The sequence below is a fragment of the Nothobranchius furzeri genome, chromosome 18, assembly GCF_043380555.1.
Source record: "Nothobranchius furzeri strain GRZ-AD chromosome 18, NfurGRZ-RIMD1, whole genome shotgun sequence".
Classification (NCBI taxonomy): Eukaryota; Metazoa; Chordata; class Actinopteri; order Cyprinodontiformes; family Nothobranchiidae; genus Nothobranchius; species Nothobranchius furzeri.
This window is the reverse complement of record NC_091758.1, coordinates 26,326,130-26,352,776: the sequence shown is the minus strand read 5'-3', so window position 1 is coordinate 26,352,776 and position 26,647 is coordinate 26,326,130. Positions and strand designations below refer to the sequence as shown.

At 44.8% G+C, this 26,647-nt stretch overlaps 1 protein-coding gene across 1 annotated transcript in view; it reads left to right on the top strand.

Moving 5' to 3' along the window:
- meis2a (Meis homeobox 2a) overlaps nucleotides 1–26,647 on the top strand; it is a 76,003-nt gene that overhangs the window by 29,004 nt on the left and 20,352 nt on the right. The window contains 2 exon segments of the mRNA XM_070546865.1: nucleotides 1,781–1,926; nucleotides 20,544–20,620. Coding sequence (XP_070402966.1) covers nucleotides 1,781–1,926; nucleotides 20,544–20,620 — 223 coding nt within the window.

The window sequence follows — 26,647 nt, the reverse complement described above, 5'->3', positions numbered from 1 at the left end:
GCTCAAAAATCAACACAAAACCTAGCAGCATACAAACAAACACCAAACTGTGCGTAAACATTATTCAGCAAAGCTCAAAAGCAGAGAAACAAAGGCCGGGTGGTTAAAATTCACAGCTCACTAGTTGTGTTTTTGTTGAAGTTTCGAGACAAACTGGGGGAGTTAGACTCGGCTTCCGTCTGGGTCGCATTTCTCAGGAAGCCCCTTGCAGTCAGGGTAGGGACCAAAGTTTATTGTTTTAGGCTTTCCTGAACAAGGATTCGTACTTAGCCTGGGATTTATGGCATTTGCTGCTAATGAATGCCCATTCTACAATTACAACACCCCTCGTCTGTGTCCTCGTTCCCATATGTCCTTCAGCAGGGGCCGTTGCTTCTTTAACTTCACATGGGGAGTGCAAAGTCGGCACTTCTTTGTTTTCCTCTTTCGTGTGGCTTTGCACTAATGATGTGGAAGGAAAACACTGCAGCAGACAGAAAAGAACGACAGAGAAGGAAAAGAAAGGTAAAACAAAGATGGAAAAACACAAAAAGGAAAGAAGAAAAATTTGTTAGAAGTGCGGGTCCCTGTTGTATTCTTCATTTATTTTGCATTTGATTACGCCACCAGTCGGATCCTTTTTCTTTCCCCCTTTTTTAATGTTATTAGTTAAAATATTTATGTGAGATTAGGGCTTGCAAAGGTGGCTGTGATTGATGCCTCCACAAAAACAGGAGGACATGTGCGTCTGAATTTTGAGAATGTCAGGGTCCTTCGTTTCTTTCGTGGAGGAGTTTTTCAGATACATAATTTAGATGCCCTCAAGGAAGGCTTTCAAGGCATTCGAGCCCAGGGGCAAGAAAAAATAACCATGACTGTTAAAAGTAAATCATTTTTGCTAATGCACAATTAATGCAGGGAAGAGGAACAAGAAAAAAAAAGGGCGAGGGACAAAGATGGAAACTTTAGTTTGAAGAAGGAATTGTGCCGTCGCATGTTCGTGTTTTCAATATGAAATCAAAAGCTGACGGACATTAATGCAAAGTCGCCGCTGGCCTGTCATGCTAATCTTATGCCAAGATGGGAGGGGGTGGGTGTTTGAGATAGGGTGGGGAGGGACACACGACGAGTCCATTATGTGCATCAAATTGCAACAATGAGCCATCCAGGAATCACGTATCAATGCAGCTCAAGTGGATGTTGTAAATTCATGAATCCGTGTGTAACTGTACATATCTGCATTTTTCCATTCTGTCCCCTTTGGCTCTCTTCAAAGGATGAGAACAAATGCTCCATGTTACATCAAGCATGCAAATTTAATTGAATTAATGACATGAGTCCTTGTCGCTGCTGTATTTGAAGGCTCCTTGTCCATTATTTTCTTTCCTTCTCCTCCTGCTGTAGAAACAGAATTAGAGGCACATTGTTTCAGTTCCGAACCGTAACATCAGAGTTATTAACCCCTTTTCTCCGGTCTTGTGCTCTGGGGTGTATAGAGCAGCTCTGCTGGGCCATTTTTTTTGTAAACCCCTCTATCTCTGTGCAGGCCTTCGTCTAAGGCTACTTAAACCCCCCTCTGCCTCCTTGTCTTCACTGCACAAGGCCAGCTTTGCTGCACCAAATCTTTTGGCCTTAGTGAACGCCAACATCAATATCTGTGGTATTTGTCCATTTATCCATCTTTCATAAACCTTAAACTCAGCTTTGACTGACAGTTTGTCTGTTTAAGGCCTCGAGCACTTCTACTTCTTTGCGGTGCGGTCTGTGATGTTATTTAATGCTGGCTTTGGTTTCTGTCCAGGAGATGGCTTAGACAACAGCGTTGCGTCGCCCGGCACGGGGGACGACGACGACCCAGACAAGGATAAGAAGAGGCAGAAAAAGCGCGGCATTTTCCCGAAGGTGGCCACGAACATCATGAGGGCGTGGCTTTTCCAGCATCTCACGGTAAGCCGAAGCTGAGCATAGTCTTAAAAAATGCACACAGGAAATATCTATGCACATGCTGCACGGAAATAACACGAAAGAGCAAACACCATCCATCCATCCATTTTCTGAACCCGCTTTGTCCATGCAGGACAACGGGCAATCAGGTACACCCTGGACAGCGAGCCAGCCTATCGCAGGGCAACACAGAGACACACAGGACAAACAATCATGCACACACACCTAAGGACAATTTAGACAGACCAGCCAACCTAACAGCCATGTATTTGGACTGTGGGAGGAAGCCGGAGTACCCGGAGAGAACCCACGCATGCACAGAGAGAACATGCAAACTCCATGCAGAAAGATCCCAGGCTGGGAAGCGAACCCAGGACCTTCTTGCTGCAAGGCAGCAGCTCTAACCGCTGCGCCACTGCGCAGCCACAGAGCAAACACGCTGTGGGAAAAAGTGAAAGGGTGCTGTCAGCAGGGCAAAGTGACCAGGTCAATCTAATCAGTCTAGACTGTTTACTCTGCTCAGCACAAGAAGAAAGTTCCTCAGCAGATAAAGAGAAGAATCAAATATGTGTTTAACTACTGGGGGTACTGATTTAGTATTTCAAACCTCACTTTCTGAATCTGATTCTTCTTACAGATCATTCACATAAACATGGTTTCATTACTGACATTATTAAGTAAAACCTTCCTGTCTGTACGAGAGGGTGGTCCACATGTCCCCCCTCACCCTCGCTAATGTCAGGACATTATCAGAACATCAGGCTGTATTGATTTTGCTACATGGGTCAGATTTCAGAAGGCAGCAGTGACGCTGGGACACAAAAGCTGCCCAAGCTTGTGACTCTTGCTCCCAGAGAAGGCGGGACAACAGCGAGGGGGATGGGCAAAGTAGAAGAAAGTAGAGACTTGGTATAGACCTGAAGGTTTTATAGAATGTCCTCACATTTTAGAGTTACCCCCCGTGCACCACATAGCCCCCTCCCATCGACGCCACCACCAAAGTGCCCACTCCCAGCTCAAAGCCCCCTCTACCCTGATTACCTAACCAAAAGCCCAAGTAATAAGCAGCCAGCAAATACAGCCTAATTGAAAGGGCTGTAAATCCATTACATATTGGTCAGGGATAATCAGGAGTGCTTTAATCACTTTTATCTATTCAGGAGCAGTGAAGCTGCAACAGCAAAGCCCTGAGCCTCGCAGGCCTTAGCGGCTCCACCACGCCAGTCTGCACACTTATTATTCTCATCATTATCAAAATGACTTCACAGCTGTTCACAGCTCCGTCGCTCCCCGACTGGAGCGCTCTTAACAGACCCAGCTTCATTCAGACGCTCCGTTTGGAGAGAGGCTAAACTTTTTATTCCTATTACATGTTATTTGTGAGAACATTTCTTTCCTAGGGTGTGTTTTTATTTTCTCCCGTGGACATTGAGAAACCTGGCTGGAATTCCCTCTGCGTGGGGCTACGCTTCACTGAGGTGGAATTTGCTCGGTGGTAATATATACGTGCATAAAATACATGAACACGTGTTATGTTTAGACTGCAAACATCTTAAAGATTTGCATTTTTCCTCAAAGAAAAGCCCCTCTATAGAAATCCCATGAAACAGTTGCCAAAAACGCTGCACAGAATCGTGTTTGAAATTAAAAGAGTACTAGACACGGGGAGGGAGGGGGGGCAACACATCTTTTTCAGAAGCCTGCTCAATTCAGATCAAGCAAAGCTTTCAAGGCTCTCTTTTTCTGTTTCCTTTATCACAACCCCTGCTTGTGGATGTTCTCCAATCTTCATTTGTCTCTTTTGTGCACAGCCTTGGTCAGTCTTGTACAAATAATAATCCCTCCCTTTTAACCTGCCTTCATTTCTCTGCAGTGGAAGAGGACTAATTGAATTATCCCCCTTCTCTTCTCACCGTCCAGTCCTCCCACCCATAAACTCTTGCTCGCACACACACCCACATACACACATGCACACCCATTAACCATTCTCCTTTCTTTTAATTTGTTAAGCAAATGTATTTGCCATAGCTGGATGCGTTTGTCCAAGGGTGAATTCTTGGGGACTTTGGCCCCTGAATGGCCTATAGCGGCATTCTGCCATTCACGCATTCATTAACTGAGGGGTGAGGAATGAAAGGAGCGGCCTTGTATTTTCTCAAACTGAGGGGCCAGCATGGAGCTCCTCTTCCATGAGCCGCAGGGGTCTCCCTACATATGTTCTCAACATCCAGCCATTGTCACATCTTCTGAAAAGCTCAAAAGGACAGGACCCCCCCTTTGCACACAAAAAAACAACACGGGCCAATAGTAACAACTGTTGGCTTTTAGATTCAGTATAACAAAATTGCCCTCACCCTCTCCCCTCCCACTCTCCAAGGTTTTACTCTGACCTCACACACTCTCTTGGGATAAATCATACGGTTTTTTTCTTCTCGCGTACAGGAAGCAAACAACATGCAACTCGCCTTCGTCACCAATCCTGCCGAAGCAGAATTCCAGCTGAGAGGAAATTACAGTAGTTGCAACATATTGATCCCACAAAAACATTAAAGGACTCTACGGAGAGCCTATGATATCCCTGACCCCTTTTTATATTGAGGCCATATGCACATGTTTCAGACAACACGTGAGCTGGCAATCTGAAATGCCCCACGTGTAATTGGACAACGGTTGGATAGATTAGCTAGTCCTGGCTTGATGAAGAGGGTCAAACTGTCTCTGCTCCCTTCTATCCTAACTCCCGCTCTTTTACCGCTAATGCCTACCCCCCCTCTCCATCTCTCTCCATGTGTTTCTGGATGTCTTCCAGCCACATTAGGGGAAGGGAAATCCCAGACTGTTGGTATAAGCTTTTCAATACTACGGGGAGATTATGTTATCAGAAAGGTAAACTTCACTGTTAGGGGTAAAATGTTCTGCTGCACTTCTAAAGCACAGATCACACTTCAGGACTATGCAGAAAAAAGCAACTACTTGATTGGTAGATAACAGAAAGAGAAAGGGATTTATTTTATCACTAACTTGTATAAAAGGGATGCCCTTTTGTGTTCGGCAAAAGTAAACTTTAAAAATGTACAATTAGCCCCTTGGTGCCCTTGGCCTTTCCTTCCCTCTCACCCCCTGCTAGCCCTCACTCACCCCTGTAAAGACAAGGGTCGGCCTTGCAATGAAAACAGGAAGCACTCTGATACAAAGAAACCAATCTGAGTTCTGGTCTTGTCTTTGGACTAGTGTAAACCATCAAACACCTATGAAAATAAATAATAGACCTCGGGAGCAGGGGAGACTAGTTATAAGGTGTTTTTATGCTTGTGTGAACTGTAAAGAGGGAGGGAAAGGTTGATAGAGGAGAGAGTGGTCAGTCAGAGGAGTATGAAGGTAGCCCTTTAAGCATCAAGCGTCTCAGGTTCTGTGCTGGGCCACCCTTTGGCCCGGGTGTTTGGGGAAATGCTGTTAAGCTGCTAAGCCAGGTGTATTGGTCCCCAGGGCTCCTTGAAAGGGAAGTGATATATCCTTTGGTGGTTTAGAGAGTCTTTGGACTGTGAAGTAGAACTAAAGGCACAGAAGATAAATGTTTAGGTGTGATTGGGTTGCATTTTAATGCTGTCATTGGCACAATAAGCTGTTCTGTGACACCTATAAGAATATTCATTCATTATCTGCAAACACAAATATCTCTTCCTGCATAACTTTAAGAACACCTGCACAAAAACTGCAAGTGGTGAAATGAGAACCCTCTAATACATGTTTCCACAAAAGTAAGGACCTTTGAAGAGTTGAGGGCATTGTGCCGCAAACATCATTAGATACACTAGTGACAGTGTTCCAGCCCCGCTATACCCACACGCAAACACACACTCCCAACCCAAGCCGAACATAGCATTAGTCTCCATGACAACAGGGTGTCATCGTCAGGTCGAGCCCTCCAGTGGGAGCTGCTCCCTCTGCCACCCTTTATAGAGGCACATAAAAGAGCCAGCAAGGGTCAGTCACAAGACATGGGCACAGGCAAGGCCAAGCCCAGGCAACGGATGCTTGTTCCATAAGATAAACAAATGTACAAGTCTACCCCTGGAAATAAAAAGGAGAGGGCATGTTTGTATGGACTAGTCAGACCTGCAGCATCCCCCGTTTGGTTCAAGCCCCCCCCCCCCCCCCCCCCCCCCAGCCTTTTAATCCCTGTTGTCGTTCCAGGAAAAGCTGCCTTTGAATAGTGGAGACACACATCTGCACATAGTTTGAAGTACCTACTTTTTATATCGAGCTACCCTCAACTAGTTATCTCATAAGCTTTGGTATTCATGTTTTGTTGTTTACACTAAATAACATCAGTTTTTAAATATTTAAACTCATTTTTGTGTGTTTTTTGAAAGGACATTATGACGGTTTCTTAAGAACTTACTCTCATCTGCTTCGCAGTGATTGAGAGTCAGTTTGCTTTTCCACCTTCTTAGGTTGTTTTGAGTTTGGATGAGAGTGCGGAGACAAAGAAGAGGCAGGGAGTGGGTGTAGGGATAAGATCAGGGCATGGGAGAGGGGGGGCTAAAAAGGGGCTCCTAAGGGTCACAAAGGTGGGAGCCTGGAGGAGGCCCACACACTAATCTGTCATGTGCTTGTTTGACTCAGGAGCCCAAAAGTCAGTTCTCCAGTCACCCGTAGCAACCCAGGCGATGGTTTGGTTCACTGCCACCGTCCAAATGTGTGACTAACAGCAGAGGATGTAGGGGAAAAGAGTCATCACGTTGCTTTTGTCACAACACTGGCCGCTTTGTGAGTGTTTGCAAAACAGATAATAGTGACACTATAACATAGTTTGGCGATGTTTATCGCTGTGAAAGTCAGGGGTAATGAGAGCGCTGGAGACCACTGAGGGAGTTGAGGTTTAGTGCGTGGCTATTGTCTAGTCACTGTGCTCTAACGTTGGCTGCTCAGTGACCCTGGAAAACGGTGACACAAGCCACCTCTGTCTGCCATCTGTTCCTCCCTCGTCAGCCCACATCCCAAAATCCGGGAACGATACGTCAATGCGAACACAAGTGAAATAATTCTTTATTTCAGCTGTCATTAACTTTGCCATCTCATCTCGAGCTGTTGTGACGCCGAACCATCGGTCGTGTTTCCGCTCTGCGACTGTTTACAGTGGGTTTCGGCATCAGCGGTGGCTGTTCCAGAGATTTTGTGGGGCATTTGAACGTAATAAGCTCTAATTCGTTTCATGCTCTGACATCAGACCTTTACACTTTGCCCCCTAATCCAGATCTGTCACAGTTCCACTTCAAAGCCAACTCACCCCACATGGAACCCACTCGCACATAAAGCATGCCACATTAACCTTGCATACACACCGTGCAATTGGTGAGAGAAAAGTGCTTACACCTTGCCATATTCTTTAGTTGCCGTGTATTTTTTTAGTAAATCTCACAGGTTTACTTATTGAATATTAGCTTCATGCTGTTGTGTGTTTTTTTTATAAATACAAGGACACATGCATAGAGTCGCTACATCTCCCATGTTTCCTCTCATTTCCCTCCCTTGCTGTTAATTTTCATTCCTGCTGTTTGCATCTTAATGCAGGTTGTTTAATGAAGTAGCAGAGATGAGTGCTTTCGCTCAGGGACTGTTTACAACACATTCCCGCTGTATGGAGGTGATTAGGCTTTATGAAAATCCACAGTGTTTGCAAAAAGAAAAAAAAGGGGGGGGGGATCACTATAGTCAAGTATAACAATGCAGAAGAGCTCAAAGGGCTCCATGAAATGTGATGCAATAGCTATTTCTCTAAAGAGTGTTTTTGCATTGGGGGTGTCCTCGTTGAAGAAGGAGCGCAGCGTGAGTTTGACTTGCCCCTGCAGAGGTGACTGCACATGCCCTGACCATAGCAGACAACAAACAGAGCAAGGCTCGTTGATGGCAGTCAGATTTATAAACTCCCAGCTCTGAGCACTGAGAGGCTCTTTCAAGAACCCACATGCACAAAGCTGACAAGACTTTTTTCTAAGGCCTCATGCTCCAGTGAGAATAGACCCCAGCTTGGAGAACATTTCCCTCCCTTCAGCACTGTCAGTTGCTTCTGTAGTCATAACACTGATCCAGGCTGACTGAGCGGACTCTGGGAAATAGGATGGAATGTCGTCATTTGTAATAAGGGACTCCATATGTTATTCTGTTATAGTGTAGCATGTCTCTGGTGGAACAACTGTTATTAAGATGGTGGTTGTTGATTTTTTTTTTTTTTGATGCTGTCCCCTTTTTTCCACTTTTGGGGTTATCTTACTCATAACAAAGTCTAGAGGAGGACTTTGGTTTCACATCTTAGAGCTTGTTCCCTTAAATTACCTCCAACCCTTTCTGGGGTTCCGGCCTGCAGACTGCTCTTATTGCCCCCTTGGTAGATTGTGGGATGGTGGCAAAAGCTGTTCTTAAGGGAGCAGCTGCTTGCAAGGGGACCATGGAGGCCAATGAGATTCTGCTGCAGGCCTTCCAAGCTGCCCCAGCACTGCTTTGATATTCATCTCACACCAAAAGAAGGAAAATGCAAAAGGGAAAAAGAGCAGCACCGAGCATGGAAACAGCAAAGCGGGCTAAAACGGGGGAGGGAGGGTGGAGAGAGACGAAAGAAAAAGGTTGAGGGAATGGAGGCACTGAGTAGAAATCAAAAGCAGACTATGTATTTCACTGTTTGGTTTGTCATGGGACCCTGTAGCTGCACCAAATCCCACTCCTGCCATTTTGCGTGATTTTCTCCCCTCCCTCCCTGCTCTTCTGAAATGCATGCTTTTTGTTTTACCCAGCCCTCCATCCAGAAGCAGGTAGTGGGATTCCTGCACAGTGGGGTCCTTATAACTGGGAGCCATGTCTCTTGTTCTCACCTCATCCCCTCCCCTCACTTCCTTACCTTTCAAATTTTTTTTTACCCCCATTGATATTTTTTCCTCTTTCCCCCACTGAACATGTGGACTAGTTTTCAGGAACGAGACCGGTCCACATCAAAGACCAAGGCTGAGCGGGTCAATTTGTTGCTCTTTTCCCTGAATCTCCCCCCTCCACCAGCCACAGTGGACTCTTCCCTGCACTGCAACCATTTAGCCAGCGTTTCAGTGCTGAAGCATTTCTCACTGACATATATTATGGAGCCACGTGTTATAGTGTCTCTTCTCCACATAGAGCAGACCCAGTTAACTTCAGACCTCTGGATTTCTCTGTAGCCACATGCCGCCTAAGATCATGTAATGCTATACACATGTGATAGATAGTAAGTGCTGAACTAAAATAGCTTTTCCAGTCATATAAATTATATAAAATGAGAACCAATATAATTATCAAATCAAAATTGGATATAAATGAATGAAAATCCAAATTTTGTTCCCCGCACCTCCAGGGCTGCAGCAGCTGACACACACAGCACCTTTCTAAAGCCCATGAAGCAACTTGCACAATCATTTAGATAAAGAGGGCGACAACATCAGTGCACGCCTCCCAACGCTGATCCTCCTTCTTGTTTTTCATCCTCCTACAACAACTCCTGCTCCTCCTTGACTCCTTCTGACACGAAGATGGAAAAAATATGAAAACGGGGGGTGGGGGGGGGGCTAATGTGTAATTAGCAACACATTTTTGAATCCTCCTTAATGTTCATTACTGAAACCAGGGGCAATTACAAGTTCAAAGGGGTTTAGGGCACCCGCAGCTCGCATAATCAGTCACAAATTAAGCGCTGCTCATTTGTCATAGCACAGCGTGCACACAGAAATAAGAAAAAGAAGAAATACACATGCATGCATGTTGTTAGAGTTGAGTCATAGATTGGCTGACAGGCATCGATTTTCATACGGGCACAAATCTCAGCTATAGCCCAAGGCACAAAGTTGGGCGTCTCAATCCTCTTACGTTCTGATGCTTTGTTTTCATTGAACAACAGCAAACAGCACCGACCCCCTCCCCTTAGCTCACTCACACCGTACCCTACTTGCAGTCATCCTCTTATAAGTGTCCTGTTTGCACTTGCAATCCTTTCCACCACCTGTCCCTCTCCTGTCTCCGCTCTGCAGCTTTTTTTAATTTTAAACCTCTACCTGCCTCCTCGTCGGTCTCTTCCCACCTGTGCGTCTGCAACACGTGACAGTGTGTGTTTCATGTCTGTCCCCCGGATGTGTATCTCAGTTACCTCGGGGGCAAGGTCACAATGGGTAATCCTGTCTTCAGGTGGCTGTTTAGCACACTGAGAGGAGAGCTCACAAAACCGGAGGTGAGCTCCAGTTACAGGACTCCCTGACCAAGGGGTCAGCTTCGACACAGACATGCACACACGTCTCGGTGGATGGGCACATGCAAAGTTTAAACCCAAGCAAACTGAGCATGCTTATCTCCCACAGCTGGCTCATTCTTCATCCCCTTTTTCCTTGCTCTCCGTTCGCCATCTACTGTACTACCTCTCATTCAGTCTTTCAGCGTCTTCTCCTATTTCCAGATCAGTCCGAGTCTTGTTCACATTAGGATTCTCTGATAGGATCTCCACAAAGTTTTGCTCTAGTGGCCATGCGTTGCCTGTCCTGCCCGGCACCTTTATTGTTTAAGCTGCTCTCACACAGGGGCACGGTCGTGTCTCTGGTGAATTGAAAGGAGCCCTATCATGTGTGGCTCAGCCTGAGTGCAGAGGGAGAGAGAGAGAGAACTCATTTTTCACCGGGGGAACGACATCCATCTCAGGAGCAAAACGCTGGCTGTTTCATTAAGTAGCCCATCCAGGCAGACAGATGTGTTCACCACACAGCCATGTTTGCCTATGCAAGAGCGTGTATTAACCCACAATCCTTTGGGGGAGATTAATAGGCTACCAGCCCCGTTTTCATTGATTATCTTCATGCCATTTTCCCCTACTTTCCTTGGCTAGATATTAAAAACTAATGAAGCCTATTGAAAACGGGAACCACGAGTCTCTTCACGGATCATTTTAGGTTATTTGGGCTCAAACAGAGAGGAATCTCTTTAAGGCACAGTTTGAGACGAATTAAGAAAATAAATGTGGAGAGCAGTGTCGAAGAAGAAAAAATAGAAGAAAAAAGAAAGAAAAAGAGCCCAAATGTAAAAAAGATGTGTGTTTAAGAAACGACAAGTCTACTTTGACACATGGAGCAGAGACACGGCAGATGTTAGCAATTCTACAACATAGAAATGCATTCCTAGTGTTGGAATCGCGTCCTAATTGCTATAATGGAGGTCATAAGCACTAACAGTAATGGAGTTGTGGGGGTCCATCCCCAGCGACCTGAATCAGAGGCACTTTAAGATGTCCTCTGCATTTTTGTCAACATATTGTGCTCTGATAATCTTCCTAATCTTAATTCATCTCTGCCACGACCGTGGTTTCATTCTGCCAAAAGAAGCTGTTTGTCAAGGAGGAGTTGGAGTGGGGCTGAAGACCACGAGATAGATGGGTGCAGGAGACCTGGGAGGTGAGTGAGCAAAGAGTTAAAAGCATCCATGTGATGGGCTCACCTCTGCACCAGGCCTGGTGAAAGGCGGCAGGGTGCTGTCGGGGAAAATGACTTCCTGAGACATTACCATCAATCACCAGACAGGTCAGGCCCCCCAATCCTGCCATGAGGATGGACGAGAAGAGAGGGGGGATGGGGACGGAGGATTAGACTTGAGGGAATGAGAACAGATTTTAGCAGAAAAGACTATTAACAATCTCTTCCTCTCACCATCTGACTGTTTTATGTCAACCCCTTCCTTTGCCTATCACTCTCATCATGTCTTTATCTGTTTCTATTTTCCACGACTCCATAAAACGGCTGCACGGGCGTTCAGGAATGGCCCCTGCTGGTCAGAGTCCTCTCCTCGGCTCAATTGCATCATTAATTATTCCACAGGCAGTGGGCTAGAAGCAAATCTAAAGAGAGGCAGAGAAATAGAGCGGGAGCAAGAGTTAGATGATGAGATGGAGGACAGCTGTCTAACACCCCCAGTTGGTCTCTCTCTTGCTGTAAATGAAGGATGGGAGGGGCTTGGGTTACCTCGGTAAGCGGTTGTGTTACATTCCTGAGTAGGGAAGGTTGGAGGGGGGGGGGGGGTTCATCGAGTTGTTGAAAAGAACACAGACGCTTGTCAACAGCCTCTGAGCCAGGGAGCCATCGTGCCTCGCGTTAGGCCTGTAGGTCAGTGACCTTCTGTTGCATCTACACAGAGAGAGGTAGACCAAAACAATAAAAATAAAAATCCACCATGAGGTACGTGTCAAGGCTTGTCTCGGGCAGGGATCAGCCAAAAACCTCAAAATTCTGAAAAGTCGTCCACTCTGCTCTCAGAATGTAAAGCAGCAGTTTAGCGAGGATTATCTTTTTCCAAAGCAACACGAGGAAACGGAGCAGCAGAGCAGGAACGGCAAAAAAAAAAATAAAAAATTAAAAAGGCAGACGCTGTAAGTCCTGCTAAAATGGCCCATTAGATTTAAGGAGTGAAAGTTCATCAGCTTTATTAATGGGAAGGTATATAAATGAAGTATGAATTACCTGACTTTTATAGAGTGGCGAGAGTGAAACCGGAGTGTCTTATGATATAATGCCTTAGTGAGCTGTTCTGAGCGCTCTGATGAGCAGACTGCAGAGAGGAGGAGGAGAGAAGGAGCAGAGAGGAAGACCGAAGTGTGCTCAGGTCCCGAGAGTCCAGCGGCTGGAAGGTTGCCGGATTGTTGCTAACATGCGTGGCTGATCTGGTTTGCTCAGACACAAGGATATCTGTAGCTTCCGGCCTTATTCTTTGCGTGTCGTTAGCTATCACTGTAAAAAGTGGTATCACCAGAAAAAGCTTGGTCACATTTGAAAGGTTTTGCTGATCTACCCAACTCACAAGCTCAAACACACACATGCAAACAAACAGTAGATGCATGAGGTTTGAGGACACACTCGCACAGAAATACACACGCTCCCCACCATCCTGTAATAAGCGGTAAGCTGAGCTAGCTGATGGTCATCCTCCCACGGGGCTGCTGGGTTGCTGCCAGCTTCCTGCCTGCTTTGTCAGTGGATAAAGCGCCTAACAAACGAGAGGGCTGTAGCTAGGCAGGCCAGCCAGGTCAAAGGTCACTTCGGCCCCCGGGCAGGATTGAGTCTAAAACCACTGCGAGCAGAGAGGAGTAGAGGATGGAAGAATGCACTTAGAGGTTTGACTTTATTAATCGGACCTAAAAGCTACAAAAGCCTTGTGACTTTTTTCTTCTTTTCTCCTTTTGGCAAAGCTTCATAAAGACATTTTAACTTCTGTCACATGTCGACTGTCCTTAGAGGACCATTGAAAAAGTCTAACATCCTGGGGGCATTCGTCAGTCCGCACAGCCACATGCGCCCAGCCGCCCCTGGGCCTTAAGCAATGACAGGAGAAACTCCTTGACTCATACACTCCTACATGAAAGGGGATCACAGAGGACTTGCATTTCCGAAGGGCAGAAACTGCATTCAGTGAGAGAAAACAGACACAACAGGTAGAGGCAGGGCGATGACTGATCAGGGCTTGGCTGGCTCCATGCCACAAAAAAAGCTTGTGATCTCAGATGATTTCAATCAGTAAAGTTCCTCTGTGTTGCTATGAAGGGGACGCATGCTGAAGTGTTAGTCATGCACGAGAAAGATCCTCTCCAACAGGCAACGGATAGAGAAAACAGGAGGAGGAAGAGAAGAGGAAAAAACGCTGCCTTCCACCCCAGCTGTCCATTCAGAGGGGGAGAAAATTTGACATGGCTGACTTGAACACATTTAGCATCATTAGTAAACAGGAAGTGTCCCCTGCAGCTGTTTTTTGGCAGAAGTGGGGGGGGGGGGGGGGGGGTGTTCCTGCCTGCAACGTAATGGACAAATGTTACGCGCCGTGTTTGCCTTTGATTTCTGACCTGAAAACAAAAATTGACATTACAAATGTCCTATGATATCTTCTAAATTGGCTTGACATTCCATAGTTGCCCCCAGGGGGTTCTTGTTTGTCTTCTGTAAGTGGTTGTGCTCTTGTTGTGTCCTGAGGCTCACTGTTAGAACGTACTGGCCTTTCTCTAGAGATTGCACAGCGTTAAAGAGACAGAGGGATAGACTATCAAAAGAAGAAACGACTAAACCAGTCACTGGTTGTGCATTTGAGTACTTATTCTCTTTAAACACAAGTACACAATGAAAAGGAAAACTATCAAGTGGGAACTCCCAGAAGCTATGATTGAAAGGTGAAGCACCCTCTTTACTTTAGCGCACTCTGTTCATCTCTGCATAAATGAATGTGTTTCTGTTTTAATTGAAGAGCAGCCACACTTTACTTGGATTTAAGAAGGTAAACAAAGTTTAAAGAACTCAAAAGTGCAAGAGGATCAACTCAGAGAGAGATCTTATGTTCATATCAAGTACTTTCCTGCAGAATTTACCAACAAGCAAAAAAAAAAGTATTTTGAGTTTTAAATGTTACCGTTGGTATGCGTGTGCAAAATACCAAAACTTTAGATAATGTTTATTTTATATGCATATTTTTGTTGAAACCTAATGATCATGTAGCTGAAATATTTGTTTTGGGGTTTCTTAGCCTTTTATTAGGTAATCTCTAAAGGTTGCTGCTTTAAACAGTTTGTTCAGAGGTATTCTACACTTTAACTGTTGCATATGCTCATAATGACTTTATAATTGGCAACAGTAACAAGTAGTGTGGAAACAAGGTTGTGCCTTGCAGGAAAAAGGGTAAGTCCCCCTACTCTGACAGGCCCACCAGGCCCCTAATGATCTGCTTATAGCTCTTAAAAGTACCTCACAAAGTACACGACGTCAATTACTTCTCATTTCTGATATATGACATTTCTTTGGATAAGAACACATGTCCATTTGGAGGATTACTACAAAAACTGTAAGATTTAAATATATTGTTGCTTTCGTGGGAGGATGATCCTTTTGGCTCAGCCTCAGTCTTTTCCATGAGATGTTTTAAAGATGTCTTGAAAGAAAGTAGTAAGTGTGGGCTGTGTGTTCAAGCAAGCCAGTGAGGAGAGCAGAGCAGAGATGGGTGCCCCTGAGCATGCAGTTAACACAGCAAAACTAACAGACTGGTCTGAAAAAAACGGGCCAAATTCCTGCCCTCTAGGACCTGGCTTAAAGGGGGAGTGGAAACTTTTAAATCAGGGTAAAAAATGAGATGGGTGCAAGAGGAGGAAGGCGACTACAGACGCTGAGACACACGAGGAGAGGGCCTAGTGGTGAGGAAAATGAATGAAATCAAAAATGAGAAAGAGACCCGCCCCCCACGGTGTTGGGGAGTCTACTAGGCAGAAAGGAAGAACATAACTTCAATCGGATCATTTAATATGGGCACCACTGCATGGGACCAGCTTATAGATATAACTCTTGGCAAATTCAAACAGATGCATCATTTATCTTCAGCTCATATTTGCCAGGGAGTCTTTTCTAGATTTCTAAGCAGATAATGAATAGAATTTCTTGTTCTTCATTGGATATAAGTGATGTATTTTCACTTCATTATGCATGATTGAATTTAGAAGAAAATCCTTTAACATCTCCGGTTCTCCGTTGGTCAATTGTTATGTCTGGAGGTGCATTGGGATTGTGTGGGAGTGATTGCTATTTAGCCTCATGGAGATTGGTACAATCAGATCCCTGTATCTTTCACATCCTCCAGGGCTCCTTCCTCACCATCTCTCCATCCACTCCCTCCTTTCCCCTCTCACTCCCACTTTACTCTTGTTGTAGCTTGGCAAGCGAGCAGAGCAGTTATGCCACAGAGCCTCCCTACAACCTTGCACTGTCTCCAGTGAACATAAATTAATGGTGTAGAGCAAACAGGCTGCTGGCTGGGATCCAGGAGCTGGCTTCAGGAGCCCAGCCAGTGATTGTTGTGGGGGGCCATGGTAGCAACTGCGGGAGTAGTGCTGATGCATTGCCAAACAGCCTACCAGCCAGCCAGTCGGAGAGGCAGACAGACAGACTGGGGGCCCTTTTGCTCTTTAATAGATGCTGTAAGCCTCACCAGTTCACCTTGTATTTGCAATCATCACCTTTTTTTTTTACTGTCAGAGGGCAGTCCGTTGAGAGTCCTTACTTAGTGTGGAAGCTTTGGAGTTTGAAGTGGGACAGACAGTGGTAAGTGTAGTGGTATGTTCTGAATGCAGATGGTTGGAGGTGTAGATGTAAACGTACCTTCATGTGCTGTTATCAGAGGCTGGCATGCGGTGTGTGTGGCTCATTGCTTGGCATCATGTGAGATTTGTTTATAAGCTGTCTATCAGTGTGTGTGTTTACAACGAAGAGAGGGGACGAACAGGCAGTAGGCTTGAGTCAGAGTCGTGAAGCATTCTTGTCTGTTTTTTGATTGTTGTCGGGAAGCGATGCAGTTCCCAGTGAGTTCAAAGGAAAATCCAAATAACCATAAAATACCATTGCCCACCAGTCACGATTTGCTGAAAATGGGGAGGAAAACAAGACAGGACTGGGCTAAAAATAGTCCAAAATTAATGGCTATGAAGCTGTAAATGAAAGGGAATAGCTTTGTGTCTGCAGGTTTAAATCACAGCACGTTATGATGGTAGACCCCCATGATGAATTCCAAAACTTCAACTGGATTTATTTGGCATATCTGTTTGATCTTTCATTAATGCTGATATGCATTCAATCTCATCGTCATTTGTCAAATAAGCCAATTGTGCTATTATCAACAATAACAAATGTGCCAATCTCACTGCAGCTCAGTCTGGAATCTGTATTAAAATGTCATTCCTTTCTTTGATTGTGCTCATTTCTGACAGTGAATATTATTATTTTCTTCCAGTTACTTTGATTAAAAAACAAATATGATTCCAATCAAATCAAGGGAGGCACATATGAGAGGAAATATATTGGACACGAGAAAGGTGTAATATGGTCGATCACTGACAGTGGTGCAAAAAAAGGCATGATTGTGACTTCATTTAAAGCATTACATTTGTTTAATTTCAGAAATGAACACACACTTCAACTGAATGAAAAGACAGATTATCTAAAATCCCTATCCAACAGACAAAGTCTAAACAAATCCTTTGTGTTGCCATGGTGATGAGGGTAAACAGCCAATGGCCTGTGATTTCCTGGGAGTCATTAGCATGGAATAGGTTTGCAAGCCACTGTGACCTTGTGACCTGGCTCCATAACTCATGTCACACACTGATGATGTAATTAATCAATGAGGTCCACCAGCGGCTCATGCAAGGGGCTGCAGGTTCAGTGGGTGGAGTAGAAGCATCAGAGCCGGGAAAGTGGTGGGGGATGCACGGAACAGTCAGGATAATGATCGGGCTGTGGGATTTGATGACGGCTGCAAATAGGTGTCAGGAGAATACGAAAGTGATATATAGCAAACTGGGTGTTGAATGAGTAGAGAGAAGCCAGCGTGGGCGAAAGGTGTGGCGTGAGGTAAGAGTGGACCAGCAGTGCATGTGGTTATTATGTGTGATGTGGTGAAATGCCAAGCTGGGCTCAGGGGGTGGTGGGGGTGGGGGGTTAAGGACCATACCCAGCAGATGATAGAGCTACCTCAGCTTGTAATGTTCAGCAACCACAGGAGCTATTACGTCTAGGGTTATCAGCGAGCACAAAGCACATCAAAGCCTGTAATTTAGCCAGCGGTCAGTCACCCGTACAAATACACGGACACAGTTCGATTTTAGACAAACGGCTGAGGGTGATACACCTGTGACTGTGTTAGCTTTAGCCGTTGGCTAATCTTTCACTTATGTAGTTGTAGCAACATGACATTACATATTTACCAACAATTTATGTGCACAATTGAGGATAATTGGCGTAGTTGATACAACTAGAAACAACAAATTAACTCTTTTTTTATATTCTGCAGTGAATCCTTTTTAAGGATACTGGCATTGTGCTCATCTGGGGTTGATTTAATAGAACACATTTATTGAATTTAAAGCTAAATGTATAGTTTGTTGCTTGCACTTTCTTCATTAAAAACCATGTTGTACTGAATGTCTTCAATAGAAAACCCACGATGAGTCTGTGTAGTATACATTTTTTTCAAATCTGGGGATTTTTAACTGTATTAATCAACATTACAAGGTTACGCAGAGGTCTAAATAGTCATTCTCCAATTTCATGGCTCAATCCCACCATTTCAATTTGCATCTCATGTATGCGTGTGTTTAAATTGTCATTACACACCCTCTTATGTAGCAGAGCTTTCTCATTTCCATGCTCAGGGGAAGGCTGCCACATTTGAAAATCTTTGTGGGTGGCTTGCAACCTTAACCATATTTTGAGAAAAATTGACAAAAGTTGACAAAAATGGCCAAACAAGGTTTAGGGCAAAATAAAGTGAAATGAGAAGGTCTTACACGCTGATTCTTGGTTGTGCATTTGCAAAAATGTGTGCAAGGTTCGTACATTTTGAAGAGCTATAGCATCAGGAGAAAGAGTGGGTTAATAGGCGAGAGCTGGATAAAGAGGTTTGTTGTTGTTTGTAGTGTTGTGTCCATGCAGTTAGAGTAAATTTCCTTACTCAGGGGTTTTGCGTTCAAGGGGGTTTTAACGTCCCCACTCTCCTTGATGAGACATCTTTCTTGTTTGTTCAAACCATTCATTACATGGTGGCTGTTGGACGAGTCGTGCCGCTGGCCGGCGTATTTATCACCAGGCTAGAGCTCGCTCTGGCTGACAGTAGGCGATTGATGACCAGGTCTGGGCCTGAGAGGCTGAAGAAGCCTTAATACAATGTAAATGACCCACTCCCATTTCCAATCTAGGGTGCTCCCATCCTCACCACTCCATCCTAGCATGGGAGTCTGTTGGTGGACATTTTGTGCAGGTTTATGTGGGAGTAGGAGTTACTGCTCTGGTTTATTTGTGTGCTTAGATGGTGACCAAGGTCATGCAAAAACACGAAGGCTCCAGTTGTAAGAAAAAGTGTCAACAATGTGCACAAATCCAACAAATATAGATGTGGATGAAAATTTCTTTGGACTTTCTGCACACTTTGCTTTCCCTGTGCACACACATACACACACACACACACACACACACTCAGTACCTCTGCAAGCCAAGCAAATGTCAGCACCTGGCAATCAAAAAATGTATTTCGACGCAACCATTATCATAGTTCCTTTGTTAATGGTTTTAGCATATTAAAAGGGACTGTGTACACAAGTACAAATCTGATTAATCCTCCTGTGCAGCAGAGACTCATTATGTGTCCAATCTTAGCTTTGTTTGTTATTAATTGCGCACATTCCTCCAACCATTTTAATCTATCCTTTAATTAAAACATTTAAACAGGCATGGCTACCTGAACGAAGAAATCCTCCCGTCTGCTGATATGAATTCTCACTTACATCAATTATTTCAGCAGTAAATGAGAAAATGCTTCTTGAGCAACTGTTATCATTTCATGTTAAAATTGGATTCAATTAGCATGAGCCAATCGAGCATTGCGGGCCACGGATTTTGCTTTCTTGATGAGTACGAGGAAGGGAAGGAGCCGAAGTTTTGATGAATGGAATTGGTTCACTTGGAGAGAGGAAGTGTGTGTCAATGGAGCTTGAAGCTATCTGAAAATAGAAAAAAATATATTTAAATGCCACCTTCAAAGAATGAATTTGTGTGAGTGTTTTTATTTGCAGGTGTCAAGTCTTTGAATGTTTTAATGCTTGTGTGTGCATTTCTGTTTGCACACGCTTTTGTTCGTGTGCACGCATGCTCCATGTTTAGAGCGGCTGAATGAAACACATAGCTTCTTATTTGTTTCGTTTGCGTGCGCCCCGACTCCTAATCTGGCCCTTAAAGACATCTGTCACCAGCGATCACTGTTGTTTTGTCATGCTTCATAGCAGGCCCAGAGGGAGCGAGGCAGCCCAAGGTCTGCCATTTCTATCAACCAATGTTTTTTAGATTGGACCTGACACAAATAGTCTCATTGCAGCCCCACGTTGGAGAATTCCATTTTCAGGTAAAAATCATGGCAAAGCTGTGCAGCGAGATTTCACAGTGCTCTGTTCTTTTGGCGTTCCGTCTGTATTCAGCTGCAATCGATGAAAGAGCCACCAGGATACATGTCAGACATTCAAGAAAAGATAAATGCATTCATTGCAAATCTGCACCCACTCATTTTGTTGCTCTGCTACATAAAAGGATTCAGACACAAATATTTCTGTGCTAGGCCTCCTGGAAAGTCTTGTAACGAGATGTGTGTGTGTGTGTGTGTGTGGTGTGTGTGTGTGTTTATGAGGGTGTTTTTTGGGTCTGTTTCCTTTGCACAATGTGATCGGTATGTATGCTATACATTTCTTCTTTGTATAGGCGGGCTGAGGAGCACGTATGAGGTTATAGCAGTTGACAGCTTTGACAAACTTGTTTGACCAGCTATGACAGGTTTGGCGCAAAATTGTACGTTGGAGCACTTTTCAGAGGGTGAACACGTGTACGCTGAGAACATCTATACTGTGAAAAGGAGGGGCAGGGTAGGATAGAGGTCACAAAAAAGGTGCAGCCTTGAGTTGCACAATGCTACAAAAGGTATCAGTACATTAGTTTGCATGAATATTCCTGTTAATCTCTTCACCAGGGACTCACAAGTGTGTGTTTTCCCTCTGCTTCCTCCTGCAGCACCCCTACCCCTCTGAAGAGCAGAAGAAGCAGCTAGCCCAAGACACAGGCCTCACCATCTTACAAGTAAACAACTGGTGAGTCAAGATTTCCGTCCGCCCTATCTCCGCCACCAGCATCGCTCTGCCTTTTATTCTCAAAAGCCTTTGCCTCCCTGCTACCCACCAGCCATGACGGCTAATGCTCCTAAAGTGTGAAAACCGTTTATGTACATCCCTCCCCGTCTTCTGTAGACACACAGAGTTGCACGCATGGATGTACACACAGATTACCTTTGTAAAATTATTATTTCTAAGCTACCGGGATGTTCTGGTGTTATCGGTACAGTGTTCTGCCGAGATCTTTGTGGTTCAGTGCATACGTGGATATATTTAAGGAAGCAGACAAAGATCATAAGCTACCCCTACAGCCCCCACACCCAACCCCTTCATCCAAAACCATGCCTAGCACTGCCACCGGTGCCCCCACAACATATAAACCTGCCTTCCACCCCCTCCCAGTTGTGCACCAGCTATATGGTGGATTAAGGTTTTGGTGGCCTGGCCAGCAGGGCCTTTGTAGATGGCTTAGCACATAACTGGGGGTGGTGGATTAAATAAAATGATCACAGAAGCAAAGAAATGATACAGGAATTACTTATCAAAATACTAGCCCAGGTTTTATCTGGGCTTAATTTTGTTCAGTACATTCTCAGGGTGATGTTCAGATTAATTGAACTGACAGCTTCCTTTCAAAATTCTGGGAAGGTATTTGCACGGATTTCAGGTCTTACACAAACTTAATTATACGGAACCCTATTTTATCATTCTAATTCCATGTAGCGGGGGTTCTATTTACAAATGACAAGTCTGTGCCTTTTATTCACAGCTTTCCTTAATATATTTATCAAAGCGGGTTCATTTACAAAGTGCTCTATCTGTTGGATACAGGCAGGCCAACATTAACGAAGCTTTTAGGTTTATCAGACTCGCAGCCTGACAAGCCACCCGAGGGTCAATTGATTTTTTGGTTCCGTGATTCATTTTTTTTCCTCATTTTTCCCTGCTCACAATGAGAAACATGCCTGGAGAATTAGCAGGGTTTGTCTGCCTTATCTATCAGCCCCCTCCCTAGCCTCCACCCCACACCCCAACCTAAAACGCTCCATCTCTCCAGCACACCCTTTGCTTTATTCCTGTATAGCCAAAGGAAGTCAAGCTACTTAAATTGGCCACAGGAACCGTTGTTATCAGACTTTAATGCACCCTACAGTGTGGATAGCATTTCAATTACACCAGTAACCAAAGATTAGCCCCCGCTTGCCTGTTTCATGCCTCATGCCACGTTGTGCACCTTACCTACAGGAGCAGAAAATTGAGTTGCCTTGCTTGTGTCATGGTGATTAATGCAAAAATACTCAGCCGACCTGGGAGGGAAGAGAAAGAGTAACAGATAGAGACATCGACAGATATAGAAGGATGCTCTGTCTTATCGCTGGTCATGAAACCCGATTCGTTTGGACTCAAAGCATCTTGGAACTCGTCATGAAATATGTCTCTACATGCATACTGCACATAAAAATAGACCGTCATTGGGCTGAGTATTAACGTAACACCAGCTGTGTTAATAAAAACACAACGGGAATCAAATTTCACAAATAAATTAAAGAGGAGACTTAAGAGGCTTGGACTCTGCAAGTCTATCTGTGCTAAACTCTGAGTGTTGTCAACACAGGATGCTTCCACGTCACTGGCTGTGTTAGTGACTTGGAGATAAAGTTTTCCATTTTTCCCTCTGCGGGCTAGAAGTTTAGAGTGAAATGCGTCTCTTTTTTAAAACTTCTAGCTTTAATGGCTCCTAATCGGATCCAGGCGGAAATGACGAAACAAGATCGTCTAATATTTCTGTTTTGCAAAACTGCAAAAAAAAAAAAAAAATCTCTTCAAGTTCCTGGCTGGCCTCTTGCATTGTTATGGGGTTCTCTTTGATGCATGGCTGCAGCAATATTACTGGCCAAAAAGGGGTAGAGAGAGAGAGACAGAGACAGACGAAAGGAGAGATAGTAGAAGAGGATGAGTGTGCGTGGGGGGTGGACACCGTCTTCGGTTTCCAGAGCTCTCCCTTGGGGAAAGGATGTGCTGAATCAGGGCTTTGTCCGCCGGCACAATCGCAGCCCAGCGAGGGCACAACGGTGCTCTGTGTGATAGTCAATAGACAGTACATCTCACTCTTTCCCCCCCTTTCGCCCCGTCAAACCTCCTCTACCTCTCAACCGTACCCGCCCTTTACCTGTGGCTCACCTGCACACACATACAGAAAAAACCAACCCAGACGGTTTTTGTCTGAGCACCACCGACACACTCCACCTGCCTCTATATCTAGTGTATATCATTAGCTAACAGCCTCACCTGTTTGCAGCCCACACCCCATTAGTTGTCTAATGTTAATAAAGAGCAAAGAAAGGGGTTAAAGTCCACAATTCCACTGTGCTGGTGCTAAGCAGATGAGGAGGAGGGCTTGATTATTCTGCTAATAGTGATCTGAAAGTGTGTTTGTGTGCGTGCGTGCACAACACAAGTGACACCATTAGTGGGTGTTTTTTTTTTTTTTTTTCTTTTTTTTTGCATTTGCAGGAAAAAAGGTGAGGGTCGTGTCACCCCTGTGGAACTGTGGGATAGTGAAGTCACGTCAGAATCAGGTGTCTGCAGTTCTAAAGCGTTTACAGTATCTTTTGCCTGCCTCAGCACCTCCTAGTGTCCTGCTATCAGTCCGAAGTAAATGGAGCCTGACTGAATACTTTCATGTCTCAGTGTCAGACCCAGCGCGACATGCCCTTGTTCACCGTCGTAAATACACACACACACACACACACACACACACACACACACACGCCAAATATCCTGCTGTTATTTACCACCGCAGAAACAAAACACACACGGGAAGATTTACAAGAGCTTGGGAGATGAAGGCAATGACATGTGACTGAGAGAAATATCTAAAAAAATAAAATAAAATAGGAAGGAAATCGTTTTTATTCCCTGATCTCACTGGCAGACATTTCCATGGCAGAGGCGGGGAGCGAACATGTCAGTTCTTGGCATCTACGATGACTGACTGCTGTGCCACTGGAGCACTAATAACAATAAAGAGGGCACTAAGCCACGCTCTGTTTTTACTTCTCTGCCTCTTCTCTATGAGCCAGAGGGGGAGACTACACACACACACACACACACACACACACACACACACACACACACACACACACACACACACACACACACACACACACACAGGGGAGAGGCTCTAATTAGCGGCAGAAAGGAATACAATGAGTGAGTTATTAAGACATAGGGGCGGATCGTAGCCAACCTTTGGCCCCTGTCAGAGCACAGGTCACATGATAAGGGTAGGATATCCGCCAGACGACGGCGCCAAGCAGCCGGTGCCCAATGTGGAGATGAAATAAGTTCAATCTCAGAAGACATTCGGAGCACGGTGCACTGATTGTTTAGTTTTTTGTTTTTACATAATTTATCAGCAGAAATTTGAGCAACACTCATCATGAAGCATGTTTGCATGCAAGTTGGCCCAAAATATTTAGTGTAACTTAAAAGTCCAAAATAATGCAAGTCCAAATAAAAGTCTTTACAATTATCTGCCTTTTTAGCTCATTTATGTAGCATCCTGATTGTTCCGGGGCACGGCTTGTGCATTAACTGCCTTCTGATGGCTCTAAACTCCCCACTCTTTACTGTTCTTCACAGCAGGTTTCCCATCACCATTCAGATCCTCTCTTTTCCCCTCTAATCTCCTTCCCTTTAGACTTCTCTGTTTAAATCTTCCAGCCGAGGTTTCGTGGAAGCTGTGCTGCAGGTTCACACACATGATTTTAATGGTAAAGCCCATTTGTTTGTGGTATGTGAGAAAAGCACTCAAATTTGTTCCTCCACTCAGCAAAGCACCTCCCACCCCCTTCCTGCGTCCAATGAGACACTTAGGAACACTTGCTTTTATGATTTTTTTTATGATTTTCTGGTTTGGCAGTCGAGCTTTTTGTGAAATGAAAAATAATAACTAATATTTTCCAAATGAAACAAAGTTATGTTGGCCTCGCCGCTTGTTTCTTTTTATTCCCACATCCATTATGTGTATTTAATATTCAGCTTTAGAGGTTTTCTCCCTATTCCATCACTTCCTGTCTGTCACATAAATGGCCGAACTGAACCGACTGAAGTTGCTGGTTATCCGTCTAACTTTGACCCAGATGGAAATGTCGTGCCTTTTTTTGGCTCCAATCAGGGACTCCCAGAAGCGGCCCCCTCATGCCCCTGGCTTTCTAAATATACAGCTGGAGTGTGTGAGGTTGTAATGTGTGTATGAGTGTGTGTCTCTGGTGTGCTAGCATGAGTTTATATACATAAAAAGAGACTATCGGGGGGCACTGCCAACTTAAGCATCGTGATCCCTCTCATTTAGGGGCAGCTAATTGGCAGTTAATTAGCAGAATTGACTCTGTTGTCAGATCCCAAGTGCTACTACCCCCACCCCCCCTCCGAAAAACACCCTCAACCTGCTAAATTAATCTGATCTGGCTCCTCTCGTGATGTCGTAATAATAATCCCGTTTTATCAGTTTTGGATGAGGAAACTCATTTGGTAAAGAAAAAAAAACATATTCTCGCTATTGGCAGAACAGAACAGACGCCCCGTTGTAGCAGGTTTCAGTTAGTTGCTTCATTTTGCTTGGTGGTTGTCACCGATCCAAATAAATGCTCGCAGCTGAATCCAGACGCATGCTTTACTCACGGAGTGAGCCAACGGGAGCCCTAAACAGCTGATGCTAATGCACGCCACTGTGTTTATGTCCACCCCGAGTATACAGCTTGCGTACTGGTGTGAGTACAGCAGCCTTGTAGAAATTTTCAGCGTAATTAACGGGGCCCACTCTCAATTTATCGGGCACAGGGGGCACATTGGGTCGTGGCGTGGCACGGACACCCACAGAGGAGACGGCGCAGCTCCGGCTCTGTGTGAGCTATGAAAAACAGGTGGTATTTGAATAATACTGGCAATGTTGGGCAATTGGAGAAAAAAAGAGAGATGGATGCAAGTTCATGACTTCTCCAAGGTTGTGAATTCTCTGAGCTGAGACGGCACGCAAGGAGAACGAATCCAGAAGAGGCGATATAGAGCGAGATGCAAGGAGGCGTTGCAGAGAGAGAGAGAGAGAGAGAGAGAGAGAGAGAGAGAGAGAGAGAGAGAGAGAGAGAGAGAGAGAGAGAGAGAGAGAGAGAGAGAGAGAGAGAGAGAGAGAGAGAGAGAGAGAGAGAGAGAGAGAGGAGAGAGAGAGAGAGAGAGAGAGAGAGAGAGAGAGAGGGAGAGAGAGAGAGAGAGAGAGAGAGAGAGAGAGAGAGAGAGAGAGATGAAGCAGGATGGGAGGAGGGAGGTCTTTGTACTTCTCTGCTCCTTTTGGCTCTTTTATTCCTCAGTGGCTGGGTTTTATTGGTGGGTCGTTTAATAACAAGGGCTCCGCGTTCAAGATGAAGTCGAGCTGCGTTTGCGTGGGCCGGCCCTATCCCCCCCCCCCCCCCTTTTTTTTTATTTTAAGATGGTAATTTCTGTACTTGGGGTGAGAACTGGAGAAAGATCGAGAGAATACACCAGAGAGAGCGAAGAGAGCAAAAGGGTGAGAATGTGAGAGAGGGGGATTCAAAGAGAATACAAGGAGGGAGAAGTAGGTTAATTTATTTAATTTGTAAGAGAAGAAGAATTAAAAAAACTCAAAAAGAGAAAAAAGTTAGTGATAGTGAGAAGTGTTGGGATTTTATTTTCATGAACAAGCAGCTTAATGCACACGGGCAGCCTCGGTAAGCCTGCTAGAATCTCCGTGTGCCTCGGGCCATCTGTGAGCAGAATAGCAATTTTATTACTTTGTCATTAAACCAATTTCACAGCAGTATTGTTTGTTAATGAGCAGCCGCAAACGAGCGGAGATGTCACGTACTAGAATAGCAGCAAGATTTGCGACCCCGCCACTCCTCTATCTCATTCTCCCAACCTGTGCCTCATTCCTATTCCTCCACTCTGTCTGCCATCACCTTCTCCTCCTAACATCCTCGCCATCGT